This window comes from Ostrinia furnacalis, unplaced genomic scaffold (genome assembly GCF_004193835.3).
Source record: "Ostrinia furnacalis isolate ACB-3 unplaced genomic scaffold, ASM419383v2 OfSCF7120, whole genome shotgun sequence".
Lineage (NCBI taxonomy): Eukaryota > Metazoa > Arthropoda > Insecta > Lepidoptera > Crambidae > Ostrinia > Ostrinia furnacalis.
In genome coordinates this window covers 102549-124977 of record NW_021137359.1, presented here as the reverse complement: position 1 = coordinate 124977, position 22429 = coordinate 102549, and the positions used below count along the sequence as shown (strand labels likewise).

Here is a 22429-nt window from a genome sequence, read left to right as displayed (position 1 = left end):
ATTATTTTCTCACAAAGGACGGCAATTCCCTGGTGTATAATAAAAATATCTTATCACTGAAAATGTATTTCATTTGTATTTAATCTGCTTTCTGGCTTGAAATTAGGACGAATGATTTCATTAAAAAGCGAAAATCTTCTTTAAGTATAGTCAATTTAGTATATCTTTAATAAATTCCTAGATAATGTTTTATTATTAATATAGCACTTTGAATTAAGTGCTCGCTTAACTAATGATAGGCAAACGGTTAAACAAAGACTTTAAGGGATTTACTAAGTTTAATTTTGATTAAGTGTCACAGAAATACCAAAGATAAGTCCCGAAACATGAAATGTATTATTGTATAAACTTAGCTCTCAATTAAAATCAAATTCTACATAATTAAATTAATCTTAAATTTAAGAAATAATTAATAATGTACCTATAAATAATAAACCTAAGAATTTTCTATCTATCATCTTCTCAAAATAACAAAAAATACATTATAATCCAAGTAATAAAGTGTAATATGACCGGCCTAATCCAATTAGGGCATCGCGAAAATTCCTCAAAGACTTAGCCCTACACTTCTTGGCAGGAACAATTTAAAAGCGATAAATCGCTTTTATCAGTTCAGTCACCCCTACCGTAAGTTATTTCTAATTAAAATTTTACGGCATGAAATTTTTGGACTTAGATGACGTTTTATCTCAGGATGAATTGTTAAGTGGTCTGCAAAATTTTTATCTTCGGATGAAACTTCGCCGTGAAATCGCGGCTTGGAAGTGTCAGATCATCCGAAATATATAATTAATAAAATGAAATAGGTACCTACTAATAATGAAAAAGGCAAATGTAAGAATCAATTATTTTAATAATTTTATGTCATATTAGATTAGTTTGCGGATGATTCGACACCTAACAATTTGAAAGGGAGACAAATCAACCTCGGATGAAATTCCCACGGATGAAACGTCACCTAAGTCAATTTACTTACACCTAACTTAGCATATCGAAATACCTGTAATATAATTAATGCAAAATGAATTCATACCAGATAAAAAGTTTCTGAAGGCCTCTCCATGCTCTTCCCGTAGATGGCGAGAAGTCGCTGCACGTGGAAAGGCGCCCAGCACACGAAGAATGACAGCGCTACTGCCACTGGGGACAAAATAATAACATTAAGGCTGGGTTGCACCATCTTACTTCAACTTTGACAAACGTTAAAAATCTGTCAAAATGCATACAAAAAGCACCGCACATTGTTATTGTTACGGTTAAAATAAGGTGGTGCAACACCGCCTTACACAGTCAAAAAGTCGAAATGAGCCTTTGATTATCACCTGTCATTAATTTAACTTGACAAATTGAACTCCGAATACATAGGTATACCGAATACCTATTCGGAGTTCAATTTGTCAAATTAAATGATAGAATGTCAAGGACAGCTTAGGGACAGTACGCTCTCACGTGCAAAAATCAAGATTATAATGTCTACCAGTCTACACACAAAACCCGCCGACCCACCGTCATGAGTCGTCGACTTTTAACATCTTGTTAAAAGTCTTTAAAGCACAACTCGTTAACATGTCTTTTATGAAATAAAGTCGCCGACACCAACCCTTGTTGTGGTGTGTCGAATCCTTAAACCTTATAGAAAAAGTTAACTAAGAACTATGCGCAGCAATGTATAATTATGTGAGTATGTCACCTCTGTTTGATGGTAACACATTATACACTTAACTTAGTAACTATTAAGTAATCTACGACTTTATGCCCCACGGCCGCGGCATTCAGCCCTTATTTGCTTAAAGTCAAACTTCGAGTTCACGAATTTATGGTACAAATTAAAACAGTTGTTATGACCTCCAGACTTACAGGGAATCCAGACCACTTGCAATTGAATATCTTCAGCATCAAAGTGATGTTTGTTCTTTTGTGTGGTGTAAATAAATACTTATTCGTGCGAAGAAACTTAACTGTAATTAATATGTACGTACATCAGCCCACGCAGATAGAGAGGTCGAACTTTGATGGATTTTGACCTTTGTAATTTGAATATCACTGCAATATTACATGTAGGTAGGCATAAAATAACTTAAGCTGATTTTGGGATGTCTAAAATAAAACGAAGACTTTCGGCTTTGTAGGGTTTTGAAGTTTGGATGCGGGTTCGTAAAATTTAGTTGATACCTATCTACCGCCGTCATGGTTCGTCAAATAGAAGTTTATTATCGTGAACAAATGAAAATACATATTATACGTATTATAACTAATCGTAGGCTGGATATTTTGGTGATTCTAGGCACTAAACGAAATTATGAAATCATCTTCATCTATATATATAAAAATGAAACCCGTTTCGCGTTGTCACGGCATCACGTGTGAACGGCTGAACCGATTTCGATAATTCTTTTTTTTAAATGTTTGTGGAAGTCCAAGGATGGTTCTTACGGAAAAAAATATTAAGAAAATCTCTACGCTAAGGCGGTACGAAGTTCGCCGGGTCAGCTAGTTCAGAATAAAATATAATCTGCTTGAAGATATTTCAATTTTCTTCTTTTTGTTCTTAAAAGGCGTCAGTATAATCATCACTAGTTTCATTTATTGTACCTAAGGGTTAAGGAAGATTTATGTTAATGGAACATCTAGTTCTGTTTGTGTTAAACAATCTTCTTTTAAAACTTTAGGTTTATTTTGTTCTTCGATTATTAACATATTATGAGTTCACAAAAATCCCCTTTTATTAATTCTATTCTTCATATATTATAAACTTACTACGAGTACAATGTGATTCAACTTCTTACATCGCACAATTCGTTTGCAGGGAAATTTCACAGCCCCTTACTGAGATTTCTTTCGTTAAAAGCCTCTGTAATAATAATGAACTGACTACATAAACTAAATATAAACAGCCCCTTTGAAATAAAACTGATCCCATTAGCACCCACAAGTAACTTGGGTAAAGGAATAAAAATAGCTACAACATAATGATGTCATGACGCCAGCGGCTTGTTGATAAACCTGAGGTCTAAATTAAAAAGAGAAATGTTGAGTGAGGTACTACATCTTCCGTCACGATTTTTCCTAAGTATCCACTTTGTAAATCCATTTCCTGAAATTCCGCGGGCTCTAAAGATTCGCAAAAACATAATCGCTGAATTCAGACAATGCTTTGACTTGAAATTTAGATTTTCCTCCGAGATTTCATATGTTCTCTCATTAAAATTTTGTTATAGTAATATTGCATTATAACACACTGTGCAAATACAACCCACACAACGACTGCTGAAACAACTTCTGAACTTAATTTAATCTAAACTACTAGAGTAAGTTTCTCTAGAACTACGGAAATGGTTTTCTGTAGTCACTTCGACATCAGATTGTATGAGATGTATTTTTAGTGTCCGACCGAATGTTCGGTTTCGGTTTCGTTTTCGGTTGAGTTTCGGTAAAAACACGAGTTTCGGTTTAGTTTCGTTTTCGGCGGCAAACTTGCCGAAACTACGACCGAAACCGAATGTGCATTCGGGAGTTTCCGCGCTGTTATCGGTCATGTTCGGCGCGTTGAATAAGTGAATGAATCCGATCAGAGGCCTGAGCGAGCGAATCACGACATTGGCTCTGATTCAGAGCCAATGTCGTGATTCGCTCGCTTGTTTGTTTGCTGTTAGTTTTGTTTTGTTGTGGTGGCGGGTTTTCGAGTGATTTATTTTGAATTTGGTAAGTTTTATCTCGTTTTATGTCGTTATAACATAAGAGCGGGTGTAAACATCAAAAAAATATTCAATATTAAATATCTTAAATTTAAATAAATATCTTTGGACAATCTCACACAGCGCCATCTAGCCCCAAAGTAAGCAATTAATATGCTTGTGTTATGGGTGCTAGCTTAACGGATATACTACTTATATACTTTTTTTTTAAATACATACATATTATACATAGTAACACCCAGACCCGTCACAGAAATTAAAATTCATCATTTCAATTTCTGCCCGGCCGGGAATCGAACCCGGGACCTCTCGGCATAGTAGTCCGTTCTGAACCACTACACCAAACGGCCGACTATGACTGATAAAAGTATAATCAAGTTTAATCTAACCTATTTTTTTTTTGGTTCGCAAATGCTATACGTAAACAAACATTACTTATGTAGTTAGTAATGACGATAGTGCATTTCGTGGTGATAATATTATGGATTCAGAGTTTCAAAGTTAATTTTAGTATTTATCACCAAGGTATCCAAGTGGCAAGTACAGTAGATACTTAGACTTACGTAAGTACATACTACCAATTTTGTTTTGAGAAATTATTAAGGTAAAAGACCCGACCATGGGACGGGTTATGTAGATGTCCTGAATATTGCGAGTGATTAAAAAAAATCTCGACTATAAATCCTTCTTTTTCTTTTTTAATACATAATTTGATACCTTATAGAGTAAAAATGCACACTACACACGAAAACAATAAAGACTGACTTTATTTTTCCCTCAAAATATGAGCCTTGTAAGGAAGTTTCGGTTTCGGTTTCGGTTTCGGCCGAAATAGACACCGTTGCCGAAATTCGTTTTCGGTTTCGGTTTCGGTCGTAAAACTAGTTTCGGTCGGACACTATGTATTTTGTTTAAATATTAATCTTTATAGGTACTATAACTATACAAGATGCTACAGTATTTAGCTTGATATGCCGTGCACGGTGCACTGCACACAGATTGTGTGGTCTGAGGCCGTGCACCATAGATTAAAAAGATTCCAGCTTTTTCTGGAAAAAAGTAGAGACATAGAACCCTGGTTTAAGTTTTTAGTCTTTACCAAACCATCTCTACACCCTGTATGTGACTCATTCATTCACTTCCAACCTTATCAAATTGTCTGGTGGAGTTGACCTTATAGCCTTGGCCGCTTACGCAAAAGAGGCGTGCCATGATATAGGGAAACGGTGACATTTCTGATAGCCCGATTGATTTGCTTGATTTGCCACAGTATAAATAAGAATGAGTCTACGTTACTGTCGCAAGGGCCAATGTAGTAACTTATTAGTAAATCTATGCCCATAGTTTTACGAAAACTCGTGGGTTAGATCTTTTTTCTCTTTATTTTGAGTTGATCTCCTTATTTATCACTTTATTACATAATCAACTGACCTAAGGTAGCAAAGTTTAATTATAAGTTCACATATAAAGTACCTATCTACTATTCCGTTAAACCTATTAACAGTTTTAACTAAAACAAAAACTAATAGATTGAAACTTGGATATTTCCGTTTTACACTAAGGCTGGGTTTGCACCATCTTACTTTAACTTTGACAAACGTCAAAAATCTTTCAAACTCCATACAAAAAACACCGGTTATCGTTTAAGTTACGGTCAAAGTTAGGTGGTGCAACTAAGCCTAATTGTCTCTGGCTTCCGATCTTAAAATGTCAAAATTCTAGTTCAATTTATTCCTTTGTACCTTCAAATACATCTTATGTATATTAATGTAATAATAGGCGTTTCAATGTCCAATCTATGTTAATTACATTGAATACTGCATTCATTTCCTTCTTCAGCAATATTTTTTCAAGAGGGCGATAACGCCTCCTTGCGGGCGCTGGAGGCTTTCACCGAGCGGTAAAAGGCTTTGCCGATATTAGGGAGCGTTAAGGCAATCTAGAGAAACGATGGCAGACAAATCCTATCTTATAAATCCGAGTTTTTATCTCACTGTCATGAAGCCGCAATGTAAGCCCGCAGTATTTTAAATTAAAGTTAAGTTCAGTTTAAGATTCTTATTAAAAATGTTGTAATAAGGTAAAAAAAGTGATAATAAATGTATTATTCAATCACTATGGTTGGTTTTTTAAGTTTTCTCTTGGGAGCCTACTGTTGCTGAAGAGCATTATATCAGTACCTCTAGTAGGAAAAACCTAGGGCGGCTATAATATAGGGGGCGCTGTTTAATTTTTCATACAAAATTTTTCGATGACACTTTGAATACGCAACGAAACGAACTCGAAAGTTTTTCCTACTAGATGTACAGGACGATTTGCGTTACGGAAGTGAAAGAAATGCGACAGTGATGTTAAACGTGTTTTTAGTTAATTTCGCTAAATTAATGCAGAAAGTTTAGGATGCTATTTACTAGCTTTTACTAGCTTTTGGTAGGTACTTCAATTTATTGTGTCTCTATCAGTTTATGTAAAAGATTACAAAGTAATATAATTGTTAACTTAAATTAATTATTCAGAAATTACGTACAAATTCATTTTACCATAAATTATAATTCACATTCATAGCCACAGATTAAATTTCAACCAGTTTTAAATAAATTTAACAGATTAAGCTTTTTGCAGGACAATAACTTTGTTAGAGAGTCTAGACACTCGTTATTAAAATGAATTCAATAAAACATGACAAAGGATATTTTAAATAATGAAAACTCACCTAACATCCTAATGACTCTTCGCTGCGAGGTGCCGCTTCTGTAGCGCGTGCTCATGCTGCATCGCTCGCTGCTCTCCATTGAAAGCTTCTTAATCGGGTGCAAAACCCGCGATGTACGCAACTTAATCCCTATCAACGCATACAACACACAAATCACAGACATAGGCACCACAAAAAATATAAAACTAGATATAATAAACACTTGATGCACTCCCTGACCCTTCACAGTACACACTATAGTTGTTTGCCCGTTGTCTATTTGTGTCACTATGCCAAACTGCATGGCCTGCGGGATCGCGGTGCACAGAGCACACACCCATATCGCGACGATGAAACGGACAGCGCGCGACAGCTTTGACATGGTATGTGACATGAACGGACGACATATGGCGATGTATCGCTCGACGGTGAAGGCCGTGATTGTCAGAACGGTCGCGTTCGCTGACGTTTCTGACGCGAGCCCCAGCGCTATGCAGTGAGCTTCGCCGAGCGGGTATGTGGACGGGTTCCACATTCGGTGGAATTCGATCGGAAGACCACACACGAGGAGTAGGAGGTCCGATATGGCCAGACTGAAGAGGTAGAAGTTTGTGGCGGTGTGCATGGATCGATTCCTTGCAATCACCACGCATGTGCTGATGTTCCCGAGGATACCGGCCACGAAGATGATGATGTAAGTGACGCTGAGCGGGACCAAAAGGTCCAGGGAGTCCGGCTCAGCGTAAGCATAGCTCCGCGAGTCGGATGCATTCGTGACATTTGCCATGAGCATGTCAAACGAGCTGTTCCACTCCATGGCCTTGCTAGGCGGCGCCATCACACCATCTGTGGACAAAATTCATCATGAAACAGTTTTCTAATTAACTTTCATCTCTTCATTAATATTATCTCAATCGCTATTCATTCATTTTGATCGTTTATATTTGCTAAAACAAAGAGCTTTCATGAGATTCGCTTCCTTAATAAACCCATTCTGCTTGCTATGGAAAATACCTTAAGTTGGATCTGATAATTTAATACCCGACCATAATTTAAGGAAGTCGTTTGTTGTGTTAATTTAACAGCCAAAAATCACTTCATTTAATTGGTTTTGGGGAAAACATGTTAATAATTCGACCTACACAAGAGCATTTCAATCTCAAGGGTTACAAAACACGCCTTAACATTTGATGTAATCATGCACCTACAGTCAACATGTAGAGTAACTCATCTGAAGTTTCGATATAATGACGAAAAATGATCCTTAACGCCCGTATTCACAAATGGTGATTGCTTAAGTAAAGCAGCAGATCGAACGCACAGCGTTGAATAGAGCTCCTTGTTTGGTTCGTGTGTCACCATGTGCGTTCATGCGCCCTGTGAGACCTCATAGTAATATTTGTGAACACGGGCGTAAGTCATTTATCTATTTAAAGGCTCTGTCAAGTATTGAAAGCTTTCAAATATTATGATGGTTCTGTTACATAATAATGTTATTTATAGCGAACTCGCAATTTCCGCTGAAGTATGTCACCAATGTCGATTCGATTGCTGTCGAATATCTCATAAAATAAGCGAAGGTAAAAATAGAAACAAAATTTACGATTAAAATGTATCCTTCCTCGACTATTTTCGTCACCATCACAAAAAACGTATTTTTAAATATCAAAGATTATTCGAGGATATATCTTTTTAAATATCAGACATTATTCTCGAACGTACCTAATCTTTCGTTAACTGCGTAGCTTTACGAATCTACACGATATCTTTAACGCACCTCCGGGACTATCAATACATAACAATAGGTGACCATTACATACATTATATCTTCGAATAATTGTCTACGTAACAAATGACTGGGGTGGCAGTTAGCCAGTAGATATGACAATTCCCACAGTCTATTACGCTTGGGAGACACATAATCTGTCATCGGTCGAGTTCAATGACATTGGCTGACAGACTCGATGGACTCGAGTATTGCAGTATTTCGAGCGCGAATATCATTACAGTCGTTAACTAAAATGATGGGTTTCCTGAATTTCAGTGTATTAGAGCCGTTACTTTTTGTTTACAAATCGTTACATCATTCGTACGGTTGAAAAAACTGTATTTTTGTACAAGGCACCTACATGCTCACACCAGCTGGTAAACATAAAATTAAAATTGACAACTTATTTTACTAAAATCTCAGAAGGTACCTATTAAAAGAAAATATCCTGAAGTCTCGCTGTCCCCGTTTGCCGCACCCCAGTACGGGATAACGATGACGTATTTGAGGTAATTTAAATACGAATAAAGATATACATTTTACCTAGGATAGGACCCTGAGGACCTATTTTATTAGTTAAAAGCCTTTTGCCCATTTACGTGGAAGGATAAAATAGTGAACGAAGAAATAAAAATTACAGGGATTTAACTGCTGTATAAGGAAATCAGGAAATTATGGATGAAACGAGACGATTATTTCCTCCATAACATCTCTTATATTCATGCCTGACCCAACATTTAGGGCCTTCGCCCATGGCGACTTTTTGTAGTGAAGCTGTCGCGCGTTAGTCGCATTTGCAACGCACTACAGAAGCGATACAAATGCGCTACTAACGCGCGACAGAAGCGCGACAGTATTGCGTTTGCGTCGCGACAGAAGCGCGTTTATGTGGGCGAGGGCACACAGCTAGCGACCGCACATTTGCGACTGTATCGATGCGAACGCACGACAGAATCGCTACTGCATCGCTACAATAAGTAGCCGTGGGAGAGTGGCCTTAGGTAACGTAAAAACATCGGCAAAACCGTTTGGCGCCCGCCATTACCTTTGCGTTTACCTCAAGCGTGTCAATTTACACTTATCACTCACGTCACGCGTCATGTGCCATCTACGAGTCTATCTAGCATCCAAGTTACATTCGTTTGCTGTCTCTATATGTGATGCTGTCGCTTTAATTGTTTTTTAAATATTGACTCAAATATTACTGTAGTCCCACCAAAATTCATTTAGGTATCCAATTTTATGTTTTATTTTGTTTTATTAGGAGAGAATAAGACGGCATCAAAGTCGACGTGCCATTTCGCCTTCATGCACGTGAGTGCGGGGCATTTTGCGTGGGGAAAGAATAATAAGGCTGGGTTGCACCATCTTACTTTAACTTTGACAAACGTCAAAAATCTGTCAAACTCCATACAAAATGTACCGGTTATCGTCACAGTTACTGTTAAAGTTAGGTGGTGCAACTCAGCCTAAGAGCACAACAAATCATTACAAAAAAGACATTATTTTTTCAATTTAAGAGTTGAAGACTCATTGTAAAATGTTTAATTTGTAATAAATCATTACAAAAACTAGTATAAGAATTTCTAAGAAAAAAACTTTAAAAAGCAATAAACTATTACTGAAATCAAACAGACTGAAAATGACCATTTTTAACAGTTTATGACTAGTTTTTGACCGAATTTGACCAATTTGACCGTTGATGACCGTTAGTCAAATTATTCCAGTCACTTTAGTCATTTTTAACACCAGCCCGACCCCTTCACCGTTCATTTATCATAGCTCTAAGTTAAATAAGTTGTGTATTATGGTCATGACATAATACTAGTGGACCTGGACATCCTGTTAATCTAACTTTGACTTAACAACTTCAGACTTCCCTTTCTGGCTATGAATGCAGGCAGTTCGGAAGCTTAGAAACTTTTACAGGCTTTTTATTTCTTGGTTTAAAAGGTTTTTATGGTGTTCTTGATAGCACTGATAATTCTTTTATAAACCGCTACTATTTCATGTCGATGCATTGTTTTTGATAAGATTGGTAGGGAAATTCTTAATAATTCAGTAGGTAAGCCCCCGTATTATGAAATTATATTCAACAATAAGTCATAAGTGCCACTTGTGGTCTAAACTGAATAAATATTTTTGATTTTGAATAAATCACACTCAATAATTATAATACAATAAACAAAAAAAACTGGCAAGGGGATCATCAACAAAACATAGCATGTAAGCTATGTATTGTTGGATCTCTCTCATTTCACGTTTGGTGGACTGTATCCATTAGCAGACTGCAATCAAACGCCCTTTGAGCTCAAAACTTCCGAAGTTCAATAAACTGTGAGCACATTATTAGGCACATAACCAAAATCATAAAAGTGCCGAAAAAAAAAATTTGGAATCCCATTTTGATCGTCATAAAATATGAATACCTACGAGCCTGAGAAAAATCAAACACAAAACATCAAACATAATTAGTTTAGGTAAAACTTTATGAAGGCCGTTCCTTCGCCCAACAACAGTGTAATACAAGATAACAACAGCTTTCCTTTTCCTGTTTGTATGTGAATGTAAAATTTGCAAATGACAGACTTAACATCTCTTTATTCTGACAAAAACATACACGTCACGTGTCCTTTCTAAACTGTGGCCACGAAGTCAAACGAAACCGGTTTTGGATGACACTGGATATCATTTATGTGTTAGGGTCAGGATTATTTCACTTTTTTCTACAATAAATCAATCACTAAACCAGTCACCACACCACAGTCACGATTTCACTCACGAAAAATCTGAAAATACCTATCTCAAAGTTCAAATTTTCAACGTGCGGCTATGTGCCTCTAAACTGTCAAATAGTTGCAAAAAACGGTTCTGTTTGAATTGACGGCGACGGCATCACGCATCTCTTTTTATCACACAGTGTTGTTGCATGGCATCTCACTCGCTCAGTTCTTTGTTGATCTATTCCGCTAGGTATAATAACTTTATGGGCCACGTGACTTCAGGCTTTACTAGTTTGCTAAGGCTTGCGTTGAAGCAGTTAACAGCACTTCAGGCTACATATTGTTGTCGCAAAATATATCCTATTACAACTACATAAGACTACATAGTCTACCTATTACATAAATACAAAATGTGTCGTCTGTGCCTACTTCATTTCAGACTAAATTACCACCAAGCGAGTGGTAGCCTACTCATACATGTATGAACTCAGTATTCACAAACAATTCGAAAGTGACGTAATTCTGTTGTGTATTAATTTTCCACAATGCAGGAAGTTATAAAGGGTATAAGGGTCAAGCAAACAAAAAATATATTAAAATTCTTTCAGTCGTTCTTGGTAAACTCGCCTCGGTTCCCGAAGGATACTGACGACTTTGTGGCGAACTTATATTTTCAGTAAGAAAGAAAGATGTATTACAATACAGTAAATAAGTATATTTAGCTTTGTTGTACAGTTCGAGTTTCCAATACCTATGTATTTTCTTCCTATTATATTCTATTGGTTTTTTACGGAATCAATTATTGTTTATGTAGAAGCTTATAAATACCTGAAACTAAAATAACACGCCGTTCTTCAGTTTTGTTTTCAAAGTAACATAATTATTACGAGCAAACGGATTTAGGACAGCTCACAGAACGCAATAAATAGGGTTCCCAAGCTCTTATCCTTAATGGGACCATAATCTAACTTTAGTTTGAGTTACGATACAACCTTACTGAAAACAGAAATGGTGGAACTTACTAAAACACCAAACACGGATATAGCAACATTAAACATGTTCAGTACTTTTTTCTCTAATTTTAGGAAGAACTAGCTGAACTTTGTACCTCAACTCATGTTCATCTATACTTATAATAAATCTGTAGAGAGGTCAGTTCTGTACATGAAATATATTTTCAAAATAACTATCAGGGGGTGATTAGTGATCGATACTGATGCCAAAAATGCAATCAGTAAAATTTTTGTCTGTCTGTCTGTATGTTCCTTATAGAAACAAAAACTACTCGACGGATTTTAACGAAACTTGGTACAATTATTCTTCATACTCCTGGGCAGGTTATAGTATACTCAGGAATTCCCACGGGAACGTGAATCAGCGGGAAGATCCTTTTGTAAGAAAAATCTAAACCGCTTAGGTTAGACGCTTGAAATTTGGCATGCAGGTACCTTAGTAAACTTAAAGCTTAGTTACAACAGGATATTGCAAAATTCCCACGGGAACGGGAGTTAGCGGGAAAAAACATTTGTATGAAAAAATCTTAACCGCGTAAGATAGAGGAAGGGGGTAAAACGGGATCTACGCGTACGACGCTAGTTAAAAATAATGTATTATTATAATAGTGAAAGAATTTTTCAAATCGGTTCAGTAGTTTTGGAGCCTATTTAATTCAAACAAACAATAAAACTTTCCTCTTTAAAATATTAGTTTAGTACGTATAGATACTCGTAAATAAGTGAGTGAAGTCATATTCTTTGATGGTTAATTATAGCGAGATTATCGGCTCAAAAGATCTCAAGACCTTTACCTACTCCAAGGAAATAAAGGCGTCAAAAGACTTCGTCCGACAAAAACACTTAAATTGAAAGACATCGAGGAATTACGAAGTTAAAAACCAATTAGGAACAATAATAACCTGTTTAAGTTGAAAACGAATCACACAAAAACGCTGGGAGCCCTTTAGAAAATTTACGACCTTTTAATTAACGCTGAAACGAGAATAGCCCAACGTTTTTCATTTTAAAATATCGTGTGAGCTCCTTCCAATTTCGTCAATTGACAACACGATGACGTGTTGGCGCGAAAAAAGTGGCAATTTTTCATTTGAGCTTTACGTGAAAATTGTTTTCAAATTCGATTATTTTTATCAAAAAACATAGTGAATCACATATGATTTACGAGTAGTATTTGCTTTCATCATTTGATCTGTAACATAGACTTTACAAATCAAAACCTAAAAAAAATTCAGACAATCCGACTGATTTAAGCCTGCTTCACTCGAATTGAAGAATTCAAACAAAGAATAACGAAGCAAAAGATGATTAGGTATTTAATTTAATAGTTTGTCTTTGCTTTAAATTATCTAGAGTATCTAAGTAAGTTTTGTGTAAGAAATAGTCAATTGTACTCTTTTGAAACTTGGAAGGGTTACCAAATGCCATATCAAATGCTAATTGATCGAAATTCGAATGATCGAAGACGATTCGTAAAGTTCGATGCCTTGAATTTTCGTTTGAGGCTCAAAATATCGAATAACTACAAATGAGCGTATCGAAAACCCACTACATCGAATGATTAAAGTGGGTAACGTGATTCGGATTCCGAATGGTCATGGCAATGTACTGTTCATTGCGTAACCTGATAGTTTCCAAATGCCTAGACGTGCTGCAGTTGATTTAAAGCCCCGAAGATTTATGACCCCACCCTCCAATTCCGGGTGTTGTTTCAAAAAAACAATGAGCAATCGTTCGGAAAATACTCACCGATTTAGCGAACCCTCGAAAAATAACTTTGAAATAACGGCCTCAATATTTTAAAACAAATAATTACTTAACGGCCGTTTTAATTACGCTTTAGCGCTGAGAGTACACAGATTACAGAATTAGTAAATAGAAATATTCATTAAGTTGAAGCTGAGGATAAATTATAATAATTTATTATAGAGATTTTTAAAAACATAAATCTCAAAATAGGTTTTCAGTTTTTTTCTCAAGCACTTAGAATTAAGTTTAATTAGTGAATTTAATTTTTCTCTTGGTTGATATTTTATTTGCGTACAAGTGTTACAAAACTGCTTCAGCCTGAATTACGTAACGAAAACAATAAAAGTGTTCTTGTTTTAGAATTGTACAAACACTAACGATATTTTAGAATTGTAAGAGCGTTATTTACAAACATCTACAGAACTTAATAGAGTCTAGATTTAGAATGATTTTTTTGGAATAAGTATTTGTGACTTCGAAGCGCAAATATAGATAAAAGAGTTAGGCAAGTATCATATTTCGTTTCACTTTAACTTCACAATAACTTTGGGTTGAGTTTTTTGCTCTGAAATTAGTAAGTATCTCAAGCCTGGCCTATTTTTTCGCTACAATAAATGAACAAATAATGGCTTTATTTTTACAAGAAAAAGTACGGAAAAGAAGTAACGAAATCAAAGGAATTTTAATAGACTTTGTTGGTCTAAATAATGACAATCTCGTTACGACATCGCAATAAAAAAAGTCGTTTTAATTTGAATAGAGATAAAAATCAGGAAGTACCCAATTATAGAGGATACATTAAAGACTTTTATTCTTATTGGCGGCGGGCCAGCACAAACTCATCCATAACTTACAGAGCTGCCAATGGAGATCAGCTACTTCAAAATAATCCAATGGGAAGTAATCTTATTACGTTTCAAATGTTACGGAAAATATTGCTTTTTAATATTAACATTTTTTTACTGTTAGGCTGAGTTGCACCACCTAACTTTGACCGTAACTATAACGATAACCGGCATTTTTCGTATGAAGTTTGACAGATTTTTGACGTTTGTCAAAGTTAAAGTAAGATGCTGCAACCCAGCCTTAAAGTGTTTGTCACATAATTCCGTTCCAAGATTTTCTAAAAGTCCTGTAAGCTTGTAAATCAATTGTCATAATGATTGGATTTATGAAATATGATCACAATCGATCTGATTTCGAGTAGGTACCTAGGTTACGAATTCATAACCTGCAAAAATGTACCAGCAAGTTATCGGTGACAGCACTTTCTTCTCTTTTCAACCGACTTCAAAAAAGGAGGAGGTTCTCAATTCGACCCGTATGTTTTTTTTTTTTTTCTATGTTTGTTACGCGATAACTCCGCCAATTATGAACCGATTTGAACAAATCTTTTTTCGGCTTATAGGTAATACCTCAAGGGTGGTCCCATTTAAATTTAATAATAGAAAAAACAACCCCCAAGGGTGGAAAATTGGGGATGAACTTTTTTATACGCAATATCTCCGCCGATTATAAATCAATTTGAACGATTATTTTTTTGTTAAATAGGTATTATCAAAAGGGTGGTTTCATGCGAATTTGAAGAAAATATTTCACCCCCAAGGGTGGAAAATTGGGGATGAACTTTTTTATACGCAATATTTTTNTCGTAGTTCATTCATCAGCTTTGTCCGTAGGATAAACTGGACAAAATTAATTAATTGTGTTTAATTATTTACTTGAACATACTTAGACGTTTCCTCTTAACCCATATATGCCCAGAGGCACGAAAACGACCCAATGGTACATGTTCTCTTGCGATGCTAATAAAAAAAAATCTGTACGTTTATTTTCTGTTTTAATGCCATAAATAGAATCTTGAAAGAACTTCCTAGTCAAATATAACAGTTAATAAGTTCGTTCGCCTCCAGTTTTTTTCGAATTTGACATTGAATTTCGTAGATTTTTTTGTTGTTAAAATTAGTGCACCCAGTCTCACAAAACTGTAAGTATTCTTTTATGTATTCTGTTTTGAACGATTATTGCGATTCAAATAATGAAATGAATATATTTCCAAGGTAAATAAGTAAGAAGTGTTGTGAAAATATAAATATGTGCTTTGTTATTTGTTACAAAAGTTCTGTTGGTCGAAAACGACCGCATGGGCATATATGAGACCAGAATGTAGGTTTTTATGAAAACCTACAGTATAAAGTATTTCAAATAAAAGTCGTGTTTTTTATATAATTAATTTATAATTTCATCAAATTATAGTAAATAGTGTAAAATAATAATATTTGGTTACTTTAGGAACTTGTATAATTACACAGTTAGTACAATTTAGCCATGAAATGCTGCAAAACACTTGTTTCATTTTGCATACTGCACAATTTCTACGAATCTGACCGGTTAGGATCAAATGCTCAGCACACATACCGCCTTTTAGTGGTATATTATAGGGCATTGTGCGTGTTGAAGGTCCAGGCTGAGTTCGAGGAGATCCATTTGTTAGAAGCAAATTTCTAGCAATTTACTTTCGAATCTCTAAAGTGTCTACAGATGCTCCAAGTGATCTCGCTATTATGGCAGAGTTATTGATGAGAAGGAAAAAAACGGTTTATGGTATTTTCACATGGTTGATTGATGTCACCATCAATACTAACTCTGGAGTTTCGAAGGTAAATTGCTAGAAATTTGCTTCTAAAATATGGATCTCCTTGAACTCAGTCTGGACCTTCAACACGCCCAGTGCCGTCTAATATACCACTAAGTGTAAGGCGGTATGGTGCTGAGCATTTGATCCTGACCGGTGAGATTCGTAGAAATTATGCAGTATGCAAAAACATTACTGTGAAGAAATGCAGTAAGTGCGGTATAAATCTCCATGAAAATTTTTTTTCAGCATTAATTGTACTGTGTTATTATTCAAGTTCCTAAATAAACCAAATATGATTATTATACACTATTTTCTTTAATCTGTTCAAATTTGTAAACTAATTATATGATGAATACGACTATTATTTGAAAATACATTATACCACGAACATCTATATTCTAGTCTCATATATGCCCAGGCGGTCGTTTTCGACCCACTGAAAAAAATTTAGTTCCAAGTACTGAAATCCAAAAACTCATCGTGGTTCATGATTAGGGGCCTATATAGAGTAAATATACCAAATTACACAAAAATCTGAGACCTAAATAGTTCTGGGCATATATAGGTTAACCAACGTTATGTTATTTTTAATGAAATAAATCAGATATTTCAGTTCTATCCTCAGATACTAGCTTCCGCATTCAGTTTCACTCGCCTGGATTTCTGTTTTTCACAATTTCAAGGGTGTTAATTCTGTATGAAATCAGGACTATTTAAAATAATACTTGCCTGGTTTGTTTCATAGAACATTCGCTATCTACGTACCAAAGAAAGTCCCGTCAAAAGAGGTCTAACAGCTTCAGTGAATAGCGTGACAACCAGACAATCGCTTTTTATGAAGTATCATAATTATACTTTTGGTTATAAGATGTTTTATTAACAGACAGACACTTTCATTTCATTTATTTGCACAGATACCTATTGCTGAATAAAAAATCTTCAGAAATTTAATTATCTGTGGGCAGTAAAACAATGGGAAAGCGACGGAGGGACGACGAGGGACGAGGGACGTGAAGAGGATGTATACCGTATGGGGTTGTTTTAAATACTATTTTTATTTATTTATAACTTGATCTGCTGTCTGTACATAACCATTTATTCCTAATTGTTTCCACGTCTGTGTATTTAGGACGCAAAATAAATAATTCGCACCTCAACTTTTGCTACAACGAGTTGTACACTGAAAAGATATTAGTGAGATTTTTGTTGTACCCACTCAATATTGTTTTGTGAATTAATCTGTGTCTATTTAAAATACCTAAGCTGAGTTGCACCATCTTACTTTAAACTCTATACAAAATACACTGGTTACGGTTGAAGTAAGTTGGTGCAACTCAGCCCTAGTTTTCTACCTAATACGTTAGTTATCTACCTAAATGTCGTTTATAATTTGATTTCAAAACTAATTAATGCAAGGATTCAGTGCATGCTATTTATCTATTACTGTTGTCTGTTAATTAATCATCTAAAATCTGAACAACTGATTCCCGCCTGTATGTTTCACAATAAGGAGTCCTGCTTAGGTTTATCTATTAGATTATCAATAATTTTTGGTTTCATAGATCTTGATCACAAGGCAAATTTGTTAAGACATCTGAAACTTTATCAAGAAGCAGTGAAACTGGCCCTGACATGATGCTATACATTGTATAATATTGTATGTATATGTTGCTATGTGCTGCCTCCCCTTTCTCATCCACAATAAAATATTTAAATGTGTGTTTATATGTATAGTTTATAAAAAGCGTTCTATCAAAATTTACATTTCATTCGAAAATTCTTGACAAAAAATATCGCCGATCGTGAAAATTTTAGTCTGTATTAAACCCCTGAAATATTTTTATTCTATTCAGTATAATGCGAAAACAGAACGTTTTCAACCTCAATCAAAGAGTGATTTGAAATGAAATGTTTGTCAATTGTATGCTAATGTTTGTACAGGCGGGCCTTTGGTTTCTTTTATATCCGGATCAACGTTTGGTGAGCAGACCGTCCAATATTCATGAATTTTAGAATAATATTACAATCAAATTGTTGTTTTGTTACAATTAAGTCGGTGTTTTAAAAAAAGGTACTCAATCAAAATTAAATTACAATTAAAACTAAGAACATAAACAAACGTATCGTCAAAGAAAGAATTGTTGAGGTTAATTGGATGGTAAGTTTATAAAATATTTGACAGCAAAAAAAGCAAACAAATACTTATTTATTGCTTATTTTTTATTCGTAGCTTTTTAAAATAGACTTGTAAAGAAGGCCATATTAGAAACAATACTTGACTTCACTTAATAGATTTATACATTCTACAAAGACTCAACGTAACTAACTAATAAGGAGATAAAGCCGTTAGCATACTTACCTAATTGTTTTAACTACGGGATTAATCTTTTAAAGAAGCTCATTAACTCTTTATATAGTCAACTGAGTCCTTAAGAGGGACGATCTAATGAAGTTTTAAAAGAGTCATTCGATTGTAAGATGTAATTATTATGCAGTCTACACACTAAACCCGCCGACTCGCCGACATGAGTTGTCGACTTTTGAGATGTTGTCATAAGTCATAGAAATTACAAATCGTCGACATTTTTTTTTATATAGCCCCACGCTTGTTGTGTAGAGCCCTTTAAATTGGCCTTATGTAAACAGTTCGTATGCACAAGCAATTTACTCCGCTTAATAAGTAATGTAAGATGTTTTCAAAGGTCTTAACCGCTTAAGCTCTGTGGGGATTTCTCTGTCGGTGTGTCACAGCAAAGCCGCGCGCTGGCTTATACGATAAAAGCAGAAACTATAAATTAGGAGTTACATACAATTCGAGCAAACGAATCAAAGGCTCTGCTGAGAAAAGCGAAATATTTATATGCCTACAACATTTAATCAATAAAAAGCTCACTATTTGTGCTTACATTGGAGAAAAGACGATAGTAAATATGTCAAAGGAAAAACAAATCAAGCAAACAAATAAGGCCAAAGCACATCTGTAATTAAATGTTATGTCTAGTTCATAGTTCTTTCTGAAGCGCAGAAAAGTTTCTGAATGAGCAACCAATTACGTATTTCTTTTTTATTTTCGACTTATTTTCAACTGAATCGTTAACGACTAACTTCATGACACTTTAAATCAATCTGACTCTGTATCATACATTCAAGATTTGATTTCCCATAACACCAGGAGAAATGTAAAAGAGTGCGAGTTGTCATGCAATTTATTAGCAAAATCTCATAATGATTAATTTAATTCCTATGTAGGAAGAGCTATGTCAGCCATGACGCGGATTAGATCATCCCTGAGAAATTGTAATTAGATTTATATCCAGTGTAAAAGTACGGATATGATTCTGGTTATTCATTTGACGTCGACGCTTCGAATTACTTTTGACAGAAACGTTGCTATTTTTGGAAGTGACTGGTAAAAGTAATGTAAATCTAGGCTTTTTTACGTCACTCCCATCCCCCTCAAGCGTTAATCTATAGAATATTAGTAATTTGGTTTTGGAAAATGCTTGAATTTCGAGTGGGTTCACCACAATAGTCAAGCGGCGGCTGGGTTCGAACCAGCGTTCCTGGTTTCGATCGCGAGACACCTTCACCATTGCCTACATACACCATGTTTCAAAAGCCTACTTACATGTTTAGATTTACCGAGTAAGTACCTACTTTTTATGCTGTTAAAACTGAACTGTGTCGTAGTCTGTTTTCTTTATAAAAAGAGGGCGATAACCGTATATAGGGAAAACGATACGACTGACAGTGTGTGAGAGAACTGTGTAATATTTTTGTTTCCCTGTTTTTTGAGTAGCATTTTATATGAAATTGTGTATTCATATAAATACAGAAAAAATATTTCTGAGCATGAGAATTGGTAGGATCTTTATTAGCCTAGACGCAGACTGCAGACTTTTAGTCGGCCGATACCTAATTAGGCCCGATTCGAATTTTGTATGAAGAATAGGCCGATAACAAATCGGTGTAGGTAATGTGCGCACTTTCATACATGTCCATACTGATTAATAGTACCAGCTATCGGCCGGCAAAAAGTCGGTGGTCTGCGGCTAGGCTTAAGGTTAGCGAGTTCAGGTTTATTTCTAGATGCTGCCCTAGTTAAAACGATTTCGTTAATCCTCTTGCCACATCTTGGACCGCAGGAACAAACAGCTGCTGGACCGATCAATGTGGAATTCGGATGGAATTAAAAATAAACCGTGGCCTCGGCTATGGTCCCTGAAATTCTTTGGGCATGTAATGAAATGCTTATTCTTTTACACATGTTTTCGAAGATTCATAAATAGCGATTACAATAAATTACTTTTAGATTAAATTTCAATAAAGCCTGTGTAAGAATTTCCTCATATTATGGAATTCTTTTTCATATTACAGGCTACTTTTTAGTAATTTAGGATTTTTTTTACTTGATTGACGAGGCGATTAATCTAGAGCGCTGACATCTTGTACCTACTTAATTGAATGAAATATACAGAAGTTGCACTTTTTGCATCTTTTTGCATCTCATTGCTTTTGATATGAAAATTTTAATTCACGTGTGTATTTATTAACCATCGAATTTTCAGGATGTTTTTTAAGTGGCTTGAAATGTGGGTGGCTTGTGATGACCGGCCTTCCTGCTACAAACATACAAATATACTGTGCTATATTTATGACGCTTTCTACAATATCTTTGATCATCCATATTATCTAGATTTCGTAAAAAAATAATTTGAGTTGAGTAACGTAAGTTATATGTTGTTTGAATTCACATTCCAAAACAAAATGTTATATTCACACGTGCTTCTATTACACTTGCGTAACGAATTCGATGAAAAATCGGTCTCTCCGTATCGCAGTTCACGTCAGAATATTTAAATAGGGTTCAATCATTCTAGACACAGAGTGCTTTATCAGCCAAATTCTTAATAGTTTTGTTTGATCTCAAATATTCGTCTTTAGTTATATAAATATGTCGAAAAGTTCTTTGACATTAACGAGCTAACATTTTAAAGATAGTTTCTATCAATTTAGTGTTTATTTTCCATTAGTCGAGTAGTTTTTATTTTGTTGGTAAATAATACAAGTTTCTCCTTTTCAACTAAAAATATTTAGTAAAGTACGATTAATTTTTAAAAACAAACCTTGAATCCTCCTGAATTTCCTTCCTTTTTATGTTTCAGAGTAGCCTTCGGGGCGTGGTGTGAGTTTACGTCAAACGCATTCGATGTCTTATAAAAAATATAAGAAGTTCTTGAAACTCTCCGCTAGGGGCGCTGTAGAATCCGTCATACCTACATTTAATGTCACTTTTTTACGTAATCGATATCGAATGCGTTTGACATAAACTCACACTACGCCCCAATGCATAGGTAATGAATATCAATAGATAGGATCCACAGTCACACTAGGTACTTCATTAACCCTNTTAATAAAGGTAGGTACAACGTTTGTAAGATGAATTTGCTATGCGAGGAGGCCTATTCCATTACTATTTCATGTAGTCTTAGTGCACGACTGGCCTAGCTAATCTCGAAAGTCATTAAACTGTATACTCGCGCGGCGTGTGTGGTTAGGGAAGCCACAGTCTTCATCGTTTACTATTAAATTGCAGAACTTTAGATGTCGCGATCTTAGGCTCTTTCCACACTGTGACATAGCAGCGGTTCGGTAGCTTAGTCGCGATATAACGAAGGTAAATTCTTTAGGTGTTTCACAAGTTTTACACACGTGTGTGCATGTAAACCTTTATTATTATTTAAGATTAAACCTAGATACTAAAGACTAGACTAGTAAAAAAAGCTACAAATGCAATGAATACAATGAGCAATTTAAGACTGATGAGTTCCTTTGAAATCATTTTATTACTGAGAATAAAATTACACGCTATTGTACACTCACCTATGCTTCGATATTATCTATACGCGCGATGGCATACATTCAAACATAGGCCTTTGTAAATTCGTAAGTGTGGAACCAGCCTTACATGTAAACAAAGAAAATAATGCTACTATTATCAGTTCATAATAACAAGGAGTTTAAATGATTGTTTGTCTCTTTGTTGCTAGCTATACTAATCTCATACTTAATCTTCAAACGTATTTATTTAATAAGTAGGTAAGTACTTCATAAGTGCTATTATTTATCGTAGCTTTTGAATACTTACTTA

At 35.2% G+C, this 22429-nt stretch overlaps 1 protein-coding gene across 1 annotated transcript in view; it reads right to left on the bottom strand.

The window, feature by feature from the left end:
- Positions 1-1027: 1027 nt before the first annotated feature.
- Pbanr (pheromone biosynthesis activating neuropeptide receptor) overlaps positions 1028-22429 on the bottom strand; it is a 54677-nt gene continuing 33275 nt past the window's right edge. Inside the window, exons 2-3 of the mRNA XM_028319164.1 lie at positions 6409-7233; positions 1028-1140 (exon numbers count right to left, since the gene is read on the bottom strand). Of these exons, the coding sequence (XP_028174965.1) occupies positions 1028-1140; positions 6409-7225 (930 nt within the window). The 5' untranslated portion in view covers positions 7226-7233. The remainder of the gene's footprint in view (positions 1141-6408; positions 7234-22429) is intronic.